The sequence below is a fragment of the Molothrus aeneus genome, chromosome 9, assembly GCF_037042795.1.
Source record: "Molothrus aeneus isolate 106 chromosome 9, BPBGC_Maene_1.0, whole genome shotgun sequence".
Taxonomy (NCBI): domain Eukaryota; kingdom Metazoa; phylum Chordata; class Aves; order Passeriformes; family Icteridae; genus Molothrus; species Molothrus aeneus.
The window spans coordinates 6,541,690-6,562,991 of NC_089654.1; the positions used below are offsets into that span (position 1 = coordinate 6,541,690).

Here is a 21,302-nt window from a genome sequence, read left to right on the forward strand (position 1 = left end):
AGTATCCACAGGAAGTATGGAATTGTTCAAAAGGAATGTTGAGACTTAGTCCTCCATATCCAGCTACTGCTCTTAGGCCAAAAGTGGCCTTTTGGATACTTTGCCTGCTGCATTTTGCCTTGGCCAGGGGGGGAATGGTGCCACAGGTGAGAGACATCCTGCCTTGCTGCTAATGCCATGTCCTGCCAGCTCCTGTGCAGGGGGGCAGCGTGTGAGGCTGTATGTGAGTGCCAGCAGCTGCTGCTGCAGGAGCAGCCCAGCCCTGTGCTGGCAGCAGCAGCTGGCCCTTGCAGCTCTGCCATGGATCCTGCATCCCTGCAGCAGGTGCTGGGGGGCAGCTGCTGCCAGATGGGGAGGGCAGCTGCTCCCTGGGCTGTGGAGGTGGGCTGGAGCCTGGGCTGCTGGGGTGGGGTGTCCCAGAGGGTCTCAAACCCCACATCCAGCTGTTACAGCTGCTGGGGTCAGACCACCCTGCAAGGGATTTAGAAGAGCCAGTCTGTCATCCTGCATTACAGCTTTCTGGAAGCAGCTCCTCGCTTTGTCTCAAATGCCTTGGAGTCTGTCTGCCCTCACAACTTGTTCCTATTGAATTGTTTCCTCACTTTGCTTCTTTTATTAAGGTTGATGTTACTGTGCAAGGCTAGCACCCTAATGTTTACCTGTGAAACATTCCAAGGGTAAGGTCTCCATTGCTGTGGGGATATGAAGCTACCTGGAAAAAAAAATTTGGAGAACACTCTGAAATTTTATTATGTGAAAATTTCAATCTGCCTGGTGGAAACACTTACCTGCCCTGAAAAAGCAGGATGCTAAAAAGGTTGTTTTAACATTCAGTAACTTTATCTTCAGAATCTGATTATGTATTCAGCACACAACAAAAGTTTTCTCATCTTTGCATTCGTTTTCCTCTTGTGTGGTCTGGAAAAGCACAGAAGTGATTGCAGAGTCTCTGGAGCTGCTGTGAAGTCTGAAAATGATATCCTAGATCTACAGGAAATGCAGGGAGGAGGAGGAACTTGTTCTACCTTTTCTTCTCCTTTGTCCTCCAAAAAAATTCTTTGGTTTCTTTCTGATGTGTAAAGGTTTACAAATCAGTGAGCCTTCAAGGTTTTACCTTTTCTGTGGTGGTTTGTTCCTTTCATCTTTTGATGACTTAGAGGATGTGCTGGTTGTTCACTGAAACAAGATTTAGTAGTATTCAGGTAGGAATTTTCTTTTAAAATATTTAATGCCTTCTGTTAAGCAGGTGTCTCATGAAAATAAAGCTGAATAAAAATCTGTGAATAATAAAAAAAGTCTCCTCAGCCCCTCTCTCTACTTGTTCAGAGATGCATTTTTGCATGTTTAGGGCTCATCTGCTGTGCTATATTTTTAAGGATTTTTCACTTTTTTCTGAACAAAATTAACTTTCTTTTTCCCATTAAATTTTTGTTTGTTTGTTTCTTGCTTGGGTAGAATAAAAGGAATAAACATGAGGAAAACATCTTTATGTATTGTAAATAATTAAACACTGTGAATTCTAGTGTGCCTTTCTAGATAAGTGAGGCATAGAGCCCTAAGGTGCCAGGTGTCCCTTGGACTTGTACTAATGAAACTATTCCAAATATAATGAAAAAAAAGCCAGGTAATGTGGGAAGTATTCCATTAGAAGAAGCTCTTTTAAATTTTCCAGCCATAGGAAAAGCTGAAATCAGCCCTTGCAATTAGGGATGAGAGGCAAACCCATGAGGAACCAGACTTTGTTAATTTTGTTGCTCACAGAACCTGCTGGTTTCCTGTGTGCTTTCCCTAAAGAAAACAAAGGCAGGAGCAGCCAGGTTGTTCTGGGACCGATCTGTCACCACAGAGCCTTTGACGTCATGTCAGGCTTGCCACTGAGGGACTGCCTGTCTTGTGTGCTTAATTTCTTAGGGAAAATCAAAGACATGCAAACCAGATGATTTTCTTTAGTTTAGCTTGCATGACATGATGCAGATACAAGGAAGCGGCAGTTTTTGGTTGCTGGGGGTTTTTGGTCTCACTGATGGCTTTTGATTTGATGCAAGGATTTGTATGTTGTATGTAGTGTTTGAATGTTGAAATAGTGCAATATAATAAGATTCTAAATAATCTTAATTTTCTGCAACTCTGACATTAACAGTGTGTTGAAGATCTGGGAATGCCTCTTTTCTGGTTACATTGATAAGTAGCACTCATTCTTTCCTGGTGCAATTCTGAAATGTTTGTTTTCTGTTTTATTGACAGCTAGCAAAAATGATCCATCTGGAAAGTGAAATCTTTGTTTAAGAACTCCTCAAAAATCAAATATTACAAAGGAGTGTAAGAATGGTGCAAAGATTTTGACCAAAAATGCTTGTCTTGGCTATTAAGAATTCTGATGATCTTTATTTTCAGCTGGTGTTTACACCTGTCTGTTCTTGTTACCCAGTGACTCTGCATTGCTGAGTGACCAAGAGCAGGCTTCTGTTTTACATTGTAAGTCACCAGAAGGATGATTCAGGAAGGATGCACACGCCAGGTGAATTAGCTGTTTAATTACTCTGCCCTCACTGGCATGAATTAACTCCTTTCACTGTGTGCTCTGGCAGAAGGATAAGCTAATTTTGTTTAGTTTATCTCAAAATGAGAGTATGCCAAAGTGAGCTGAACTGATTTGCAGTTAGTATGGGCTAAGAGAGGACAGTGGCAAGTCAGCAGAGCTGCAGGAATGATAAAAAGAGGGGACAACTAAAACCAGTGTTAAAGCCTGTATTGTAGGAACCATCTCCTCAGCTTCACCTGCACAGCCCAGGGTGAGAACAACACATTGTTGGTCAAGTTCTTATTGTAGGTTGGAACACAAGGTAGTTCTTCAAAAGGTCATGCAGATTTTGCAGGGCTGACTAATGAGAAATAGTAACTTTTTCTGTAATGACCAGATTAAGTGTGTTTCACTGGGATGTTAACAGAATCTCAGACTTCTGCAGAGCTTTTTCTCAAAGCAGGATTTTTTGCAGCAGATCTGTTGACATCAGTTCCAGTGGCAGGTTGATGGGAGTATGAACCATCCTGTGATTTCAGAAATGACAAGCTCAAGCCCTGTACTCTGCAAACCTACCTGGCTTAAGTGTATATAAATGTATAAGCATTTGCTGGGGATTGTGTTGAAGTTTTGTTCCATTTTTAACTTCAGAAATAACTGCAAGAAATAATGGAAAAGAAGGCAAAATGATGCTTCTAAGGAGCAAAGTGGTGGTTTTTTAGCACTCCCAATATGAAGTGGGTGAAATTCAGCATTAACACAGCATGCTCTGAAGTGGAAGAAATTTTGTTTTGTTGCAGAGAGGATCGATGTGGTGATGAGAGCAGTGTGCTGCCTCCCCTCTGCAGGCAAAATTCTCCATAATTTCCTCTTGTGGTCCTTCAGACTGGTCCATTTTGTGTTGACATACTGCATGTAGTGCTTTGTAAGTGTGGATTTTTTTTAGGGTTGAATTTAGGAAGAGAGAATTTGCCTTGAATTTCTTCGTGATTTCTTCTTTTTTATGTTTTCATGCTTGTAAATTGGAAAAAAAGAAATGGGAAATATATGACCTGATGGCTCTTTATGTCTTGGTAGGAAAAAAAGTGTCTGCTTAGCTTCCTTCTTCTCTTGCAACATAAAGGAAATCAGGAAAACTGATAGTTTGCTGCTGCTATCTAACTCTGTGTTATTACTGTTAAAAGGTTTGGGTTTTTATTTTTTGGATGCAGTTTTATATACCACAGTTATATAAAACTGTGTGGTAGAGCAGAAAGAACACGATCATGTTTCAGACCTTGTAAAATTCTGAACTCCTCTTGTGTGTTTGAATACAGTTAGGATGAAAGATAATTCCAGAAAGAAACTTAGCTGTTTCCTCTTTTCCCTTTTGGTAAAATAGATCTGATATGCTTCAATGTGAATGGTGGCAAATATGTGGCAGAATGAATAGCAATGCTCTGCCTGCTGAAGTTGAATAGTTGAAAAGGTCTGGGTATCAAAAAAGGCAGCAGGTTGCTGCATCTCAGCTTTTGCTGAGTAGAGGTGCTCTTGTGTTTGCAATTAAGCTCAGTTCAAAATACGGTTTTATGAGGGTTAACCTTAAAAATGCTATTGTGTTAATTTGTTGAACTAGGTAAAGCCAGAGTACAGGGATAGAACTTCAAGGTTTTTTGTGCTCCCTTTTAAAGTAGTATGAGTGCTTCATAGTTTTGAAGGTAAAACACCTTTATGGGACAGCACTGTTGTCCTAATTTTACAAATAACTGCTTGGTCTCACTTCCCTAGGTGGCTTGCTCAAGGTTACACAAGAGTCCTCTGATGGAACAGGGAATTATATCTAAATGTTTGATGTTTAAAGTCTGATTTCTGGATTACCCTTTTGTAACAGAAAGGGAAAACCTATACTTTTCCTGTTATCCTGTTGAAATGAATTGAATTATAAGTATTAATACCCTGATTGTGATCAATGCTTTTAATTCTCTTTACTGCTTCTTTTTATTTTTAGGCATGTACTGGTATTGAAAATATTGATGAAGCTATAACGTTGCTTGAACAAAATAACTGGGATTTAGTGGTAAGTATTCTAAGAAAATGACTTCATAGATCAACCCCACATAACAGTGACATGGCATCTTGCTAAGACAGCTGGTAGCTTTATTTCAAATTTGGGGGTGTCTCGTGGCTGGGACAAACAGGCTGTTATGTGCAGACTGTTTCTGGTCTGTTACAGCCTCATCTCCAAGTAAATGTGATCCTGAGTTGAACAAGCCCTGCTCTGCTGTGATTGTCTTCAGGATTTTTAAATTTCTTTCTTGTCCTCTAAAGCCATGTTTCATATTGTCTTTAGTTTCCTCTTGGCTTCATTGTGTAAGAAATGTTATGAAGGGTAGTGTTTTTAGAAGACCTGTGTGTACACACATGGGTTTTGAGGATTTAGGTTCCTATGGAAGAAAGGGAAGATAAAACAACTTTTTCAAATTTTCATCTGCTTTTAATTTAAAATTAGGATTGTTGCTCTTCTGTTGGTGGTTGTGCAGGATTGAGTCAGATGATTAAAGCCATAACTTTATTTAGATTTGGTGCTATCCAGAGACCATTAAGTACAAACAAAATATCCAGCAAACACTCATCCTGAAAAAACCTCTCATCTATTTTGCCACAAGGTTCAATGTGCAGACAAGTAGGAGGAAACCAATAAAACCAAGCAAAATAGTTTTAGGTGTTTTAAGACTCTTCATAGCATTAGTAAATAAAGAAACTATTAATCCAATTTCTTAAGGTTTAGAAGTGTAATCTACAACAAACTTAATTAAAAAGTGAATGGTCTTCCTTTCAACTGTAAAACATTTGATTTCCCCCTTTTTTTTTTTTCTCTTTTCCAAGTGAGTGACCTTTGGACCAGTCCAAAATATCAGAAAGTTATTATGAAAAAAATTAGATTTCCAAAATTGGCTAGGGATGTAGTTTGAACTGTAACCTATTGTAAACCAGTACAAACTCCCAACACTTGAAACTACATGTTAAAATGAACATTGTAGTCTGTATTTTGCAACATGTCAAGGTATGAGCAAGAGTGAGACACCAGCAAGCAGAAGGGAGTGTCTGTCATCAGTGGCTTCAAACAGAAAAACCCAGATGTGTGTTGAGTGTTGGAGTTAAAACACCTTTTGTCATAGTTGTTTGAAGTGACATGGCATGAGGTCTTTTAAAAATACAAGTGTTTACTGGAAGACAAGGAGTAGCCTTGTTCATTCTGTTCAGGTTGTGAAGTTCCCAATACAATCCATTAGATCTGTTGGTTGTGGTTTTCTGGGATTTGTAAATTGTGTGCATTACAATAAATGGTCAGCAGGTTGGGTTAAATGAGGGAAGTGCCATGAAAAATGGTCAGAACAAGTCTCTTCTGAGACTCCAGAATGAGCAGAATGAAGTTTTTAAAGCTATGAGGACATCTTTAAATACTTAATTTATTAATGATTACTAGATGATCTAGAAGTAGAATATAGAGAGGAAAGAAGTAATGACCCAAATGTGCAAGCTTAAAAAAGGCATAGGGAAAGTAAGAAAGGGTAGAAAATTAGGAATGCAAGAGGTACTTGAGGAAGGTACATAATTTTTGAAACTAGGCAGAAGATGAATGAGAGGTATGTCTATGAAAAGCAAATGGTAAGTTGTAGAAGAAAAAAAATAATGTTGAGGAGACTGTAAGGGAAGGAGATGCCCTAAGGGTCTGTCCTTAACAGGACACTGGCTCATTTTTATTCAAAGCAGCCCTGGAATAAAAAAGGGAGTGGGAGTGAAAGTCAAATCCTGCTAATCTAACAAGGAGGTAGAAACAAAAGAATAAAGGAAGAGAAGAGTGAAGAAAATGAGTTCCTGGGGTGTGAGAGGATCAACTATCTCTGCTAGGCAAGGGTTTTTAGCATTTCAGAAGAACTTGAGGAAAGGCTCATGACTTAAGAGAAATGTAGCATTTCTTATTTTAGAATTAAAAGTGCATGATCCACATGTGGTGGGGTTTGTTTGTTTGGTGGGTTTTTTTTGGTTGGTTGTTTTTTTTTGGTTTTTGTTTTTTTTTTTAAAATACCTTAAATTCAGTAGTCGAGTACATATTTAGTGCCTAGGAACTGGGGAGGGTTTGTTTTAATTCAAAAGGTCCTGGGTTTTTTTTTAGCTGAGATGAAAAATGAAAGAAATCCTTTAGTTTGGCACTAAATATGTCGTTCAACTCAGAGCAAAACTTTTCTTTGATTTCTAAGGAAAACCAAACTTGAAGAACTTGGTTCACAGTTCATGAAGACAGTAGTGAAGTAGTGATGATTTTGGTAAGGGCTCCTCTGCCATCCTTTGACCCCAAGTGTTGGGTAAATGGGAAGAACACAATTTCTGTTTTCTCTAATTTCACTTCGTTTTCTGCATCTGATTCAGAGGATTTTTAATGTTGATTCCTTTACTTCTGTGATGTTGGAAGTAAAATCAGAAGTCAGTATTTGATGAGGAAATCTGTGAGGCACCCAGGCTAATAAGTAGAAAGCTAAGCAAATCCCATTTGGATATCATCAACCAAAGTTCAGGGACACTCCTGCAGCAAAAGGAGGAAAAACCAAAAACATAAGGAAGTTCTTGTCTCAAAGAGATTGTTTACTCTTGCTTTTCACTCAGCCTGTCTGTATCTCAATTCCATGTTCCTGTTTGGGGAAAAAAATGCCGTGCATTATCAGAGGCTGTGCTAAAGACCCAGGTTGAAGATTCCCTTGGGCACCTGTTGCTTCTTGAACTCTCTGACATTCAGCTCAAGGGCTTTGTTATTTCTCTGGGACTTCAGCCAAAACAACCAAGAGAAGGAGCCCTGGTGAGCTGGAAAGCAGAAGGATCCCAAACAGAAACAGAGAAGTAGGTACTGACATGGGCTGACAGAGAAGTACATCAAAATGCACACAGACAGCAGAGGTTGCTAGGTTCACAAACCAAGTTCCTTACATTGTGCTACAAGTGCCGTGTGTTTGTGTAAGCTTTTCTGAGGATTACTTTGTTTGCACTGAAGAAGTATTCCTGCTTCTGACTTTGTCCCTGTATTTTTTCCCCTGGTCTTGCTAGAATTTATTATTAAGTGTTAAAATGTCACCAGTATCTTTCCTATTACTGTTAATATGTTCTGTATCTTTTGGACATTTGGTTTTACCTTTAAACAAAGCTAAACCTGGGTTAAGTGTAAGGCTCTCCTTTCTGGGTTTAGTTTTTCTAATAGTCATTTCTGGTTTTTGTTAAGAATTTAAAAGAATTCCTTTTCCTTTTCAGTTTAGAACTGGAACATCAGCTTCCTATTTTTGAACTTTAAAATATTACTTACCCCAGTTAGAAGTCTTTATCTCTAATCTTCTCTATGGGTTACTCTAAGACAATATAAACTGCCTTTAATTTATCTTGAATTGGGTACTAAATAAACTGGATTTAAATGTCTCAGAGTTGTATATGTTTTATAGTGCTCAAAGCAGTTGTATATGTTTTGCAGTAGCTGCTTGAAGCAGTATGGGAAGCTGTCTTTCATAAATGTTTGGTTGCTTGGCTTTGTTCAAGTGCTCAAAATAAAATTGGTCACAAGAGTGCTGCAGAGGAATTCATATGCAGCAACAGTGTAAAAACTGCTTGGTGGGATCATGAAGCCTAATTTTGCCAATAATTAGTTCCCCTCTGCTGCATATGACTTGGCCTTTGTGGTGGTCTGCTGCATATAGAGCAGCTTGGGGTTTTTCTGTGTTAGAACACTGTAGCCTAATTACAGGGCTTATTATAGGCTGGGCGATGAAACGTTTCAGATGTTCTGTGAGATACAGAAGATCAACATAGATAATATAATGATCTCTTCAGGCATTCTGCTATAAATGGATGCAGCTCTCTTAAGCCTCCCAGGGTTGCTGGTATGTTATTTCCTGAGTGTCATTTCTTTCAGCTCTATTAATTTACAGTAATTTTTACCATCTGAGGAAGCAGAAGTTAGGAATTTCTGTCCAATGTGGTTTCATAGCTTGCCCATTTAGACTCTGACCTTCTTTTTTGGCATGTGAAGGTAAGGAATGACAGATAAAGGCATCTTAAACTTTGTGTATAAACAATTAAATAAAAGTTTGAAAAATCCCACCTCTGTGTCTGTTGAAATGTTTCTGATGATGGTTCATATTTAAAGGAAAATCACCCATTAGTGACTTGACCTTATGCAGTGTGGATCTTTATATATGTGAGGTTATGACACAGGTGAGAGCTTTTTGCTCTCTTGAGATCCAGTGCTTGAATCTGTGCATGAAAGTAAGTGAAGTGGTCTGCTCTGCCTTTCACAGATTTAATGAAAAATTCAAGTCCTTCATATGCAGCATGACTTCATATTCTGTACTGGTAATCAGAACAGGTTTTTTGAATGAAAAGCAGAATTCACCACACTTAATTTTCTGCTTTTTCCAGGATGACCATTTCTGTTTTTACTCCTGTTCCCTGGTTTAAAATAGTTTTTATTTCATTTCTTTTCCAAGAGACATTGTAATATGGGTACTTTTTAGTATTGCTTTAAGAAGAAAATTAATTTCATCAAAATAATGGGGGGAGGGGGGGCATTTATTTTCCAATATTCAGTTTTCTTGTAACTATGTGTATAATGATTGTACATATATAACCCCCTCCCATTTTTATTTTCAAAATTACCTTTGTGCCTTCCTGCTGTATTTGGTTTGATTATTCTGTATTCTGGTAGAGGAACAAAGCACAGTATAACTTCAGTAAAACCAGCAGTTTAGTGTACCTGGAGATGGGATGACTTGCAGTTCCTGTCATACTCAGGTTCCAAGAATCTCCTGACAAGAAGTGATTCTCTGTCTTGGAAGGAGAAATTGTATATTTTGAAATCTGTTTTTATAAAGCTTCAGCTCTCAACTAGAACTTTTAATTTTAAATGGATAACTTAGAGAGATGGAGGTTTTTTTTGCATCTTGCTTGTAAACTTCTTGGAAAAGAATATTTCTCAGACAGGATTTTTTTTTACTCTAAGTACCAATTTTGTATATGTGTATTTACATCCGTGTAACGTCTTTTTGAACAAAGTAACTGAACAGACAAAAAAATTGAATTGAGAAAAATCAGGTAGGACTTGGCAATTTTTTATTTCTCTTGGAGGTGCCCATTTAGGTGGGAATGACAAAGAATGGGCTCTTGACAGTTATCAGCAATCTGTTATTTGTATCTTCCAGTGCTCTAACCAGTAACAACCCTTTTGTTATAAGGTGTAGCAAATTTCAGTAGGAGCTGGTAAAACTGATACACTTAGATTGTATTTTGTCCCTCTTGCTCTGGTTTGCCCTGCTACAGCTTTGATGTGGTCTCTCCCTGTATGTTATTTTGATTGATTTGAATTAGTCTGCCTCCAGAAACTAGGTGATTAATCTGAATTTGGCACACAGCCCTTTCTTTTCCTTAAATGTGGGGCAGTGTTCAGTGTATGTTTATGCCCTGTGTTCAGCAGCTCTCCTGTTGCATTGCAAGGCTGTGCTTCAGTGCCTGGGAACCAGGACTGCACTTTATGGTGATGGTCTTCATCACACTGGCCCTTTGATTTTGTATTGCTGACCTGCTGTTTTCTTTCCTTTAGAATTGAATACTGAATATGGCACAGGTTTGACAGCACTCAGTGTGGGAACAGTGAGAAGTTCAGGGTATACTCCTCTCATTAGGACTAAATCTCAGGGATTTTCACTGTTGGGAACATGGGCTTTTCTGTGTATTAATAACATTCTCCCTGTGGTCAGATGAACAGTCTCATCTGCCTACTGGAACCAGAGGTTTGTGTGTATATATATATATATTTTTTTTTTTTTTTAAGGAGCATTTAAAGTTTTGTTTTAGACAGGTGCTCTCCTGTGGATCTGGGTGTCCTGTGGAACATGTTCTTGTCAGCTCAGCAGGTTTGTTCTCACTGTTACTGCAGTGAGGAGCCTGTCCAGCATTCACAACCTTGCTGCCAGCAGAGGGAAGGAAGAAGAAAGCCCTGGGTTAGATAATCCCAAGGAGTGTTGGTGGATGGGCATCCCACTGGTGCAGGCATCCCATGGGCATGGTGCCTGTTCTCCAGGAAATTTAGGAGTGCAGGGTTTTTTGTGTGTTCAACTACAGCATTAATCTCTCCTAGCAGGACACAATTATATGTGAACTTGTCTTTTACAAAGGACTATAGAAATCCCCTTTGGAAGTCTTTAATGTATTTTCTCTTAAATTAGGGATCCCTGCTTGCAAAAATTGTTGTATTTCTCGTTTTCCTTATTTCCAGCATTTTGCAGCTTTCAAAGTGACATTTGTGTGTCTTTGAGTAAGCTCAGATGGATGCTGTGCATTTTATGCAGCTGAGTGGTTGCACAGAAGACTTGTTGATTCTTAAAAACAGTATTAAATGAATTGGTTTTACTTTCTTTCAAATGCCTTAATCTTTGATAAAACACCTTTCCTTTTAATGTATTTTTTCATGGAAGATTATATGAAATGTGTGGGTCTGTAGGCAGTTGTAATCATGGTATGGCTTTTCACATAGTTGTATGCACATTCATCCATTAAAAAAACCAACCAACTCCTCAAAACAACCCCCAAAAATCTACTTTATTCATGTGAGGGTGAAAAAGGGGTTGTGTTTATGTGTTTTATGGCTGTATTTTGTTGCTGTGATGATGTATATGAAATTTTAGTTTTCTTTCTGACCAGAAAGAGAGTGGAGAAGATTTTTAGGTAAAGCTTTACTGGCAATATTGTAAAGTAAAATGTAAATTCTGTCTCTCCTTTTCAAATAACAGATGAAATTTAGTTACTTAAATAATTTAGGTTTTTAGTTACTAATGTAGTTTTTGTTAAGAAATAACGTAAAGTTTTTCTTGTACAGTGATCATACAAGCAATGGGACTAAGACATTTAGATTTCTGTTCATGGTGAAAGACTCTTGTTTCTTTTAACAGAGACTTTTGTGTTCTGAGAATAAATAAAAAGCAGCACCTGAGATCCCAGTACTGCCCCGTAGTACTGCTGGAGCTCTGTGGATGCATCACCCACCCACCTTAGCTTTTACAAATACTTTTTTAGAGCTGCTACCTCTTATTGGTAGTTTCTACAAAGATTGCTTAACATTCATTTCTCCTGAGACATTCAAATTTCAGAACAAATTTCTAGAATATACTAATAGTGAATTGGCTGGTATGAGTTATCTGTAGTTTATTACCCTGTGACTGTGACCTATTTAGTTGAACTAAAAATTGCACACATCTTATAAACATGTGTTTGACAAGTGTTTAGTCTGTCATTGAGTCATGTTGGGACTGTGTGAGTAGGAGAAAAATTAAGTAAATTATTTAAGAACAGCATCTGTGCCAGTGCTGTGGCTATTTTGGAAGTGAACGTTACTTGAGAAAATTTTTACCACAAAAGCCAGGAGCCATCTACACCCATCAGACTTTCAAAGCAGAGTGTCTTAAAAATGGATTTACTTACAATACTGTTGAATATCTGAACAGTTTCTAGTTTTATTTCAATAAACTCTCCTTAGCCTGTCCTGAATTGCTGTCCCCCAGCAGAACTGCACAGGCTGTTGGAGAAATACTGAGACAACTTGCAGGTTACTTACTTCACCTTGGGATTTTCTGCTTTCCAAACTTTTAAGCTAAGTCTTGCATAACTATTTTTTTGATTATAGATTAGTTATTAGGCAGCTGGCTGATTACAGCGTGGGTCACTGGAACACTGTTGATATTTCATGTTATTATGGCTTTTCAGTGAAGGGGCCTTAGGCTTTTGGCAGTACTTCTGTGACTTTTTGTGTCCTGAGTTCTTGTGCCCTGAAATTATTTCCCTGGTAGTACTTTCTAAGAGCTAGTATGTTACAATGAATCACTTAAAAAAACCCTCTTTTTTTTTAATAAGACTGAACAAAAAATATATTGTCATGAGGTATTTTATTCCTAAAACTTGCATTTTAGCATTGCCATTCAAATTTACATAAAATTACTAGAAGAGTGGTAAAAATATGGGAGTTCAGAACATTTTCCAATATTCATATCAAGGCATAGCCTTTGATTTATCCGACTCTTCTCCTTTCTATCTATTAATGTGTTAAGGAGTAATAAAATATGTTTTGGTATTAAGCATAAGCATTCCTGTCTTTTAGAAGGTGAAGCAGCATTAATGTCAAAGCTGTGACATTCATGACTAAGACCAAGGCACTCGTGTGTGTGTCAAAGCAGAGACACCTCATGGGCTACTTTCCCTTTCTGTGTGAATGAGTTCTGAGTGGGTTGTTGAGAGTAGATTGTTTTCCTTTATTCCTGCTGAGCTAGAGTCAGCTCAGGTACCTGCTGATCCTTAAGCTTCTTAGGAATCTGTACAGGTTCTTTACTTTCACTATGCCGGGGAAATACATTCAGTTATGAATTTTTTATTTCCGTTGCACTCTGTTTGGGGAATTAGGCAGTGACAACATAGATATAAGGAACTCTTCAAAATGTAGTGGGTTTTTCTTCCCTCAGAATTTTAGAAGTATATCTAACTGCTGAAAGGCTTCCTAGTGCATTTAGGCATGTTGTAGGAGTGACAGGAAAAAATTTGCTGAAGCCACCAAAGATGTAGGGAGAAATGGGAAACCCACATCTAGAGTGCTAATTGTAAACTATTTCAACGCGTGCTCTCTTGCTGATGAAGTGAATCATCTGTATGAATGTATTCATGTGGCATTTTTTGATGAAATGTTAATTTTTTGCTTTATTAGCAATCCTATTGTTTTGTAGCTTTTCATGAAGTATATTTGTTGTAAAGAAAGCAAGCTGAAATAAAGCAGAATGCATAGAAGACATTTCATTGTAGTTCAATTACGGTTTTTGTTAGATTTTAACCACGATGGGGACAAATGTTGTCATTCTGTATAAACTTTGTGGGTGTAACTTCACGTCTAGCACTTGGAAATACTTTGGAGACTTGCAAAGCTGGGGAGATGCCAGCAAGTATAACATAAGCTACAGGAAAAAGCTGACTCATTCCTTTGCCTTGAAAAGCCTGCCAAAAATAACACAGGTAGAGATTGCTTCTCCTACTACTGAGGCACAATTAGTAATTTTGTTATTTAAATATTACTGAATTAATTAAAAAACCTAAACAGAATAATAATTTTTATTACTTCAACTCATAGCAGTCAATTTTTGTAACCTCTGAAAGTAATGGTTTCAAAGTAAATGTGTAGTAAGGTGATCTTGTTTGTAAAAAGTCTTTTTCTGGTTAAAGTGATTGGTATTTCTGCAGAAGGTTTAATGGAATTTCTTGTTTAAAATACACATCTCAGACTTGCTTGGAGCAGGTGAGATTTGGTAGTTGCATAAAGCTGTTCAGAAGGCTCATTCCTCTGCTTGGGAATCTCAGGGTCCAATCTGCATGACTTAATTAATACAGTTGCTTTCAGTAAACCTTTGTTGTATTAATCCACACCGACTGCAGGGTTTGACTGATACTTACAGGATGATTTTGTCAGCACCACTGACTAAAACTTCTGCTGTTTATTCTGGAATTTTCTACTTTTTTATTGTTGTAAACTGATTGCAAGAGAAGTCTGTGAGTGGTCTTACTTTTTATCCAGTTTCCCAAAATCACAGTATGAGGGTCCGAGCAAATGTTTTGATGTGTCTGTACCTAGCAGTACGCATTATTACCAATTCTGTTGAAAACTAGCCCAAATCAGTATTTGCAAAAAGAAAATTATTAGAGGAGCATGATTTCAACACATTTACTGTTATTACTGGGATATTTGCATACAACAGAGTCCTGTGAGTTAGTTTCATTTTAAGAAGTATTTCTTTGCTCAAAAGGAACTAATAAATCTTTGCACTTCTCCTGTTTTGCTTTACTGTTGCATGTAAAAATATGTTCCTTTGTCACTTAGATTTATGGTTTGGAAGTAGTTTGAAATTCACTTTTGCTTTTTCAGTCCTTTCATGGATGCTTTGTCTCACTAATGTTTTCCTTTATCATTCAGTTATTTGTTTTTCCTCTTTCTGGATAATATTTGTTCAGTTTTGGGGTTTGTTTCCTTTCTTTTAAAAAAACCTGTCCTCTCCATTGTAGAAAGCATTTTGAATTATATTGTCCATTTATTTTGTTTGAACATCAAATAAAAAATGGATTTTAAATCTTTAGGATGTTTATGATGTGAAAGCAGAAAATTAGAGTAGGAGTATGGTATGTCAGGGAGAATATCACATTTAGCCCAAATTAGGAGTGGAATAATTTGCAATGGACTGACAATTGTAAACAGTGTTATAATGACCCCCTTTTTGCTGTGGAAATATATAATAAAATACAAAAGAAAAAAATTAAAAATTTATTATGAATTCTTAATGAGGGCTTTTTAGTGTATTTTGTTACACTTCTTTAAATTCAGCAAATCCTCAAGCGCAGATGAATACAGGCTAATATTTCCAAAATATAACAGCTAGAGTTTTTTTATTCTGCAGAACTCAAAACCACAGTGTGTTTGTGTTGTGTGTCATCTCACCCTCTGCAGTGAGGGTTTGTATGTAAGTTTTGGTATTATATTCACTTAAATAATCAGAAAAATAAATCTAAGATTAAATGCTGAAAGAGTCAAAGATTAAAACAAGGTTTTATTTGTTTTGAGTATGAAACAACAAAATGCCTGTTTTTTTTGTTCTAATTTTAAATTCTGTCCTACAAGTGGCTAACACCTCTTCCTATCTTTGCCTCTATTAATGTAGAAAACAGCATGGGGTAAACTTTCTGCATTTGTGATGTGGGAGAAATCATTTTTATATTGAGAAGATACTAAGTGTATAATAGGAAGGAGAGGCAAAATGAATTGTAAAGAGACAAAATGCAGAACTTTGGTTTTTTAGCTTGCCAGACGTGTTAAACTGAAAATAAAATCTGAGTTTGTAGCATCTGGAGGAGACTGTAGATTTTTGGAAGTCATAATAAATGAATCTTCTCATCAAAAAAGCTTTTACTGAGTTCCACAGAAATAATTAAATATGTGGTTTATGAGGCTATTGCCTTAAGTTGAATACATGACAAATTTACTAATGCTGTAAATCTGACTGTGTCAGAAAATTGGGGGGTTGGAAGAAAATGCCCCATGAGCAAGTTACTCCATTATAATTCCTTGTGACTTCCTGTAGCCCTTGATGCCATTTGGTTGGACACCTTTGGGGTTTGGATCATTTACTGTGACAGTTCCCATTCCCCTGTCTGGAGGTCTCATTTGTGTACTGTGTTTGTTTAGTGTAAACCTCCTCAGTTTTTACCTAAACTCTGCGAGGGTTTTGCTAAGTGGGCTCAAGTGGTCTCACTGGCTGAGTGCAGTCAAACCTCAATAAGGCTTTTGGAATTCTCTGGGAGCAGCTTGTGCTGGTTGTGTTGAGCTGGTTTGGTTATTTATCCCAGTGAAACTCGTGCATCTCTCAGGTGTGCAGGTTATTTACATCTCTCCAGCCTCCTCCTCTGAAAGGATTGTTCTTCCAGCACTGTGCTGCTCAACTTGCTTTCTCCTTCTGCTTATGGATGTGTTTTATGGTGCCCTGCTTTGGAGAGTTGATCTTGCTTTGTGCTTTGTGAAACCTTTTGCTCTTCACTGGGGTGGAGCTTGCAAAGGAGAGATTTTCAGGGGTCTGTATCTGTCAGCCAAAACCATGGTGTGCTGTGGAGGTTGGGAAGGAGAGGGGAGGAACACGAGGTGGCCACTGAGGAAAAGCTCCCTCCTCACCCAGTGCAAAGCCTTTAACTGCTCTTTTGCTTGGGACTGCCTTTAACTCTTAATATCCCTTTTAAATTCTGGAAATTTAAAAACTACCTCCCATCTGTAGTTCGTGAAGAGGAAGGAACTCCTTGCCTCATTTGAATATTCAATCAGTGTATGTAGACTTCTGCTTTTAAATAATATGATTGGTAAATCCAATCCATCTTCAAACTTTGTGAAAACCACTGAGTATTTACTGCTTATGAGATGAATATCGAAAAATCGAAAAACCCACATTATTCATGGGATAAGATTGACTCTAAGATGTGCTTCACTATTTTTAAATGGTTAGCATGGAAATTGTGTATTTTGAAGAAAGTCATTGATGTTGTTTCAACAGTTAATTAAGGAATGGTGGTTCTTGGTTTTCTTTCTACCACTGTTTTGTAGTCATAAAAGATAGTCACAATTAATCACAACTGACTAATCTGGTGAAGTTAATAATTCCCTTGAGGAAAAGTTTTCTAAATTTCAGTCTGCTTCACAGTGTCCTTCAGGTACCTAAATAATTTCAGAATGCAGTGGATTTTTTATGTTGCCCAAACTGTTAATGAATTTGGTAACATTTCATTAACCCTGATGCTTTATTGTTCCCTATGTTTTTGGGAAACAAAAAAGTTGGATTGAATATATTTCAATACTGTAACTTGGAAGTGTGCTGCTGAAAAAAACCCACCAGAAATATTGTTACTTTGAACCTTTTAATGGGCACTTATCAGTCCAGTGTTGTCACATTCTTGACATCCTTTTTGTTTAAAAAAACCCCAGGATTCCGAGTATTTTTATCAAGATAAACTGTGCTATTGGATGGTGGAGTCACAGGTGCTTGAGACTGGGAGTTGTTTCTTGATGTCTTTCTGGCCCAAAGCAGGTCCAATTAGGTCAGGTTATGCAGTACTTAATGAATTTTTAAATAAGCTGTTCCAATTCCTGGCTATATGATTGATAACCCTAAACAAAATGTATAAATCAAGAAGAGCCACATTCAATTTATAATTTAATGAAATAAATTGTGGGCCTGGTAGTTGTTTGAAGGTTGTCATCAAAACAGAAATTATTCTGTTTCAGGATGGGACAGTGTTATGGCAGAATTAGTGTATGGATAGTGCTAAGACACACCTAGGATTCTTGGCTTTGGGAAAAATCTTCTGAAGTCCCTGTAATTTTCCATTTAAGGTGAACTTCACTGTTTAAATAGTGATAGCATTAGCAAGCTGTGGTACCCTGGATCCAGCAGTGTGAGAGCACAGAGTGCTGCTCCCCTGGCATCACTCTCAGCAGCAGGTTATTGGGAGCTGAAAGAGCTTTCTGATCCAGACATGGCTTCTTTATATCAATAACCCATACATAGATTTAATGCACTGGTTATTAAAATTGTTTTGAGAGTAGCACACATTTTTCATGACTATAGATTAGCCACACAGGGTGGTTTTGGTGATCAAAGATCCCTGTTTGGAGAGACAAAAAAAATGGAATATCTTGAAATGTTTGCATAACCATAGAGATGTGAGCCTCTTTCAAAGGGGGCTGACACTGGGGAGGAACAGCCTGGAGCAGATCTTGCCTTAGTAACGTGTTCTTGTTTTAATTTTTTTTTTATAGTCACAACCTTCTCCCAATGAAATTCTAAAGCAGATGGTTGTTCCTTTTTCTTTTTTTCTCTGCAGGGTCTACTTTTAGCTGTCTTGTTAGAACATGGATATTTAATATTTATGCAGTATGTACATGTGCACTGCTACCATTTGCTGTCTACATTATTTTAGTCTTCCATCTTGCTTAACAAACAGTGTCTGGACTCTTCAGTTTTACAGTGTGGTTAATAGAGGTCTTTCCATCAAAAAAGCACATAATGCTTCTGCTGTTTTTTCTTATTCCTGTGCCCCTTAAATGTCATCAAGTTTACAAAACTGGGCATATATGAACAAGTGAGTTATTCAGTTTAAAAGAAAATAGCTTGAAGCCTCTATTGTATTTAACCCCTCTAACTAGGCTCAGAAGAAGTTTGAGCTGATTTAATCCTCTGAGACAGAGTTTTGACAAAGTGTGAAAATTCCACATTGCTGTATTTCTTCACAGCTGAAGCAGCTTCTTTTCCCCAAGTAAAGAGAATTTTGTTGCACCAGCAGATCATTATTAGTGTAGGTTTTATGGTACAGACCCTGTGTTTGCTCTCTGTATCTTACAGATGCAAAATAAAGGATAATTTTGTCTCTCAGCCAACTTTATCTGTTGACTGACATGAATTAAATGTATATTGCTGAAGAGTATGGGAGGGAGAAGCCAATCCAGAAAAACCCAAATAAACCAAAACCTCCTACTCTTTCCTGGAGGTTTATTAGATGAACACCACCAAGAGCTGTGTATGACTGCAAAAACCACAAGGATGATAAATTAGACACGTTGTTAGAAAGAAACCACTGATTATTACCATGCACAGTGGATAAACTGATTTAAAACCTGATCTGGTGGGAAACTTTGTTTTCGCTGTAATTTGATACAGCCTCATGGGTTGTTGCTGTAGCTTATGGGTACCTCTGACCTTTTTCTTCTCTGCTTTTAAAATAATTATTAATGTAATATTTGTTTCTAAGTGCAGGATAAATCTTATTGCAGTATCACAGTAACTTAGCTGAGTTCAGCAATAAAACATTATGACTTCATGTAGCCTTAACTATTAATAGAAATTTTAAAAAAGTCATATTTATCTATTCAGAGAAACAGAAACCATAGCATTTAAATCTTGATTGCATCTATTTTTGTGTTTATTAAGCACTTACTTAAGCTACATTTTTTTTAATGTCAGTTTGTACAAATGGTGTTGATAGGTGATGACTGTCAGTAGCTCAGTCACAGGGTTTGACTTTGTCCTCCTGGAGTACCAGGGAATCTGTGAACTGCTAAACATCAGTGTCCCCTTTTTCTCTGGGCACCAGACACTCATTCACCCACTGTTCTGGCCAGCAGGTCAGGTGTATCTGATGTATCAGGATGGATATTAGAAGTAGGTATGGTTCACATGGGTCTGGTTTTTATTTTATGTAGATCCCATAATGATAATATTGCTCACCAAGAATATTCACTGAATAGGGAGCATTCTAGGGCATGTTTTGAAGCAAACTAATCACTCTTCAAAACATATTATAAAAGTTCTGATGTATTTTTGTTCTGCATGCTTGACTCAAAATTTGTTTTCTCTTTTCAGGCAGCTATAAATGGTGTTATACCACAAGAAAATGGCATTCTACAAAGGTAAGCACAGAGGACTGGAGTAGTACATGCAGGGAATGATGCTGGGTAACAGTTACTTTTTTTTTTTTCCTTCCTGAATCTAAGAAGATGACATAATTCTCCTTTTAAAGCTGTTTCTGGAGTCACAAATTCTATTCCTGGCAAAGCTGATTTAACATTCAGTTTTTCCCATACTGATAGAGGACTAGCTCAAACATCTGTTCAAAATAGTTAACTTTTATTTTATTTTCACTGGTGGTAGGGTCATTCTTTGCAGGGTTGTCTCTTTACAAAGACTGTGTTTTGGTATGCTTCTGGCTAAGTATTTCTTTTTCCTTATGCATTTATAAAGGTATTGATATTCCATGCTTCCCTATTTCTGGCCAAAACCATTTGTACTTGTTTTTTTTTTTAATTGAATTACAGGCAGGAGAAACTGTGATAGATAAAGTAAAGTAAGGTTGTTCCCTTCTAAAAGTAGTTTTACTGATTTTCTTTCAGCTTCTGAATTAAATTTTGGCTTACACACTGATGCTTGGATATCTTGAACTCACTGAAATTTGATCTTTTAAGTGCTGATGAGGCAATTGAAAACAGCAGATCAGAAATTAAGCTACCTGAGAGAGACAGTAAAACAGTGTTTAAAAATTTGTTCAGAAAAATACTTAATGTACTACTTAAAAAATTTCAATGAAATGAAATATGATACATAATATCATATACAGGTGTTTGACATCCCTGTCAATACTTCCTAATTCAACAGAGTCAGGTTTTGATTTAGGATAAAACTAAATCTGCCCAGTAAAGTTACTAAACATATATTTACTGTAAGGCCTGTTTAGTCCATGTGAAATCAAGTCTTGATTGTGGAGCACTCTTTCTGCATATAAGTTGTGACCTCCAGGCATTTCTATCCAAAATCCCTGAATGTTTGATTGGGTAAAAGAAGCTGGGGAATAGTTAGAGTAGTTAATGCCTGTCTTTAATCACAAGGTGATTTAACTTACATTTTCTTTCACAGTAATTTATTAATTTTTAGAAATTATTAGATAGTCAAATGTGTTTCAAATGGGTATTTTTGTTCCTTTGTTTTTGTCTCATTTTGTATTCTTGCAGTGGAAGTGGTTTAAAGCTCAGAAGATTTAGAAACCTGCTTTCCAGTGGTTTTCAGATAAGGCTTATTTTACTGATGTGGGGCTTTTTATGTTCTATTAGAGGTTGCTAGTCAGATATGTAGGATGCCTTTTGTGGTGGAATCAAATAGAATTAATGCAACTGGACTTGAAGCAAGTTAATTTATTGAAGAGAAAAAAGTACACTTTGTTGTATAATTCAGTTGCTTGTTTTGTTATCCAGTCCTGAGAACTGGGATATTCATTGCTTCTTGGGTCTACTAACAGAATTGTTACTTACTTGTACTTAATTCATATTTGTCCACCAGGCTGAAGAAAATAACGTATCACTTGGTATTTCTACTTTTTTAAATACTGAAAATTAGGCTGTTTCCTGTGCTCCTTAGAGCTCTGACGTGGGCCTTTGACTTTTGAGCCATAGGTCTGAGAGTGTGGGTCTTTGTAGCTGGGCATTCATCCTTCTGAGCATGCTGATGTGAGAAGTGAAGGAGCCCCTTGTTTTACAAGCATAACATGTTTTTCTGTTTCAAATGTGAAAGGCACAATGATGGGATTTGCAATAGCTGGGTACTGTTGCACTTCTGTGACATGCATGCCATCCACATTTGCACTTTCTAAAGTTCAGACC

The 21,302-nt window shown here is 37.3% G+C and overlaps 1 protein-coding gene across 1 annotated transcript in view; it reads left to right on the forward strand.

The window, feature by feature from the left end:
• FAF1 (Fas associated factor 1) overlaps positions 1 to 21,302 on the forward strand; it is a 145,967-nt gene that overhangs the window by 12,102 nt on the left and 112,563 nt on the right. The window contains exons 2-3 of the mRNA XM_066555616.1: positions 4,509 to 4,577; positions 19,516 to 19,562. Of these exons, the coding sequence (XP_066411713.1) occupies positions 4,509 to 4,577; positions 19,516 to 19,562 (116 nt within the window). The remainder of the gene's footprint in view (positions 1 to 4,508; positions 4,578 to 19,515; positions 19,563 to 21,302) is intronic.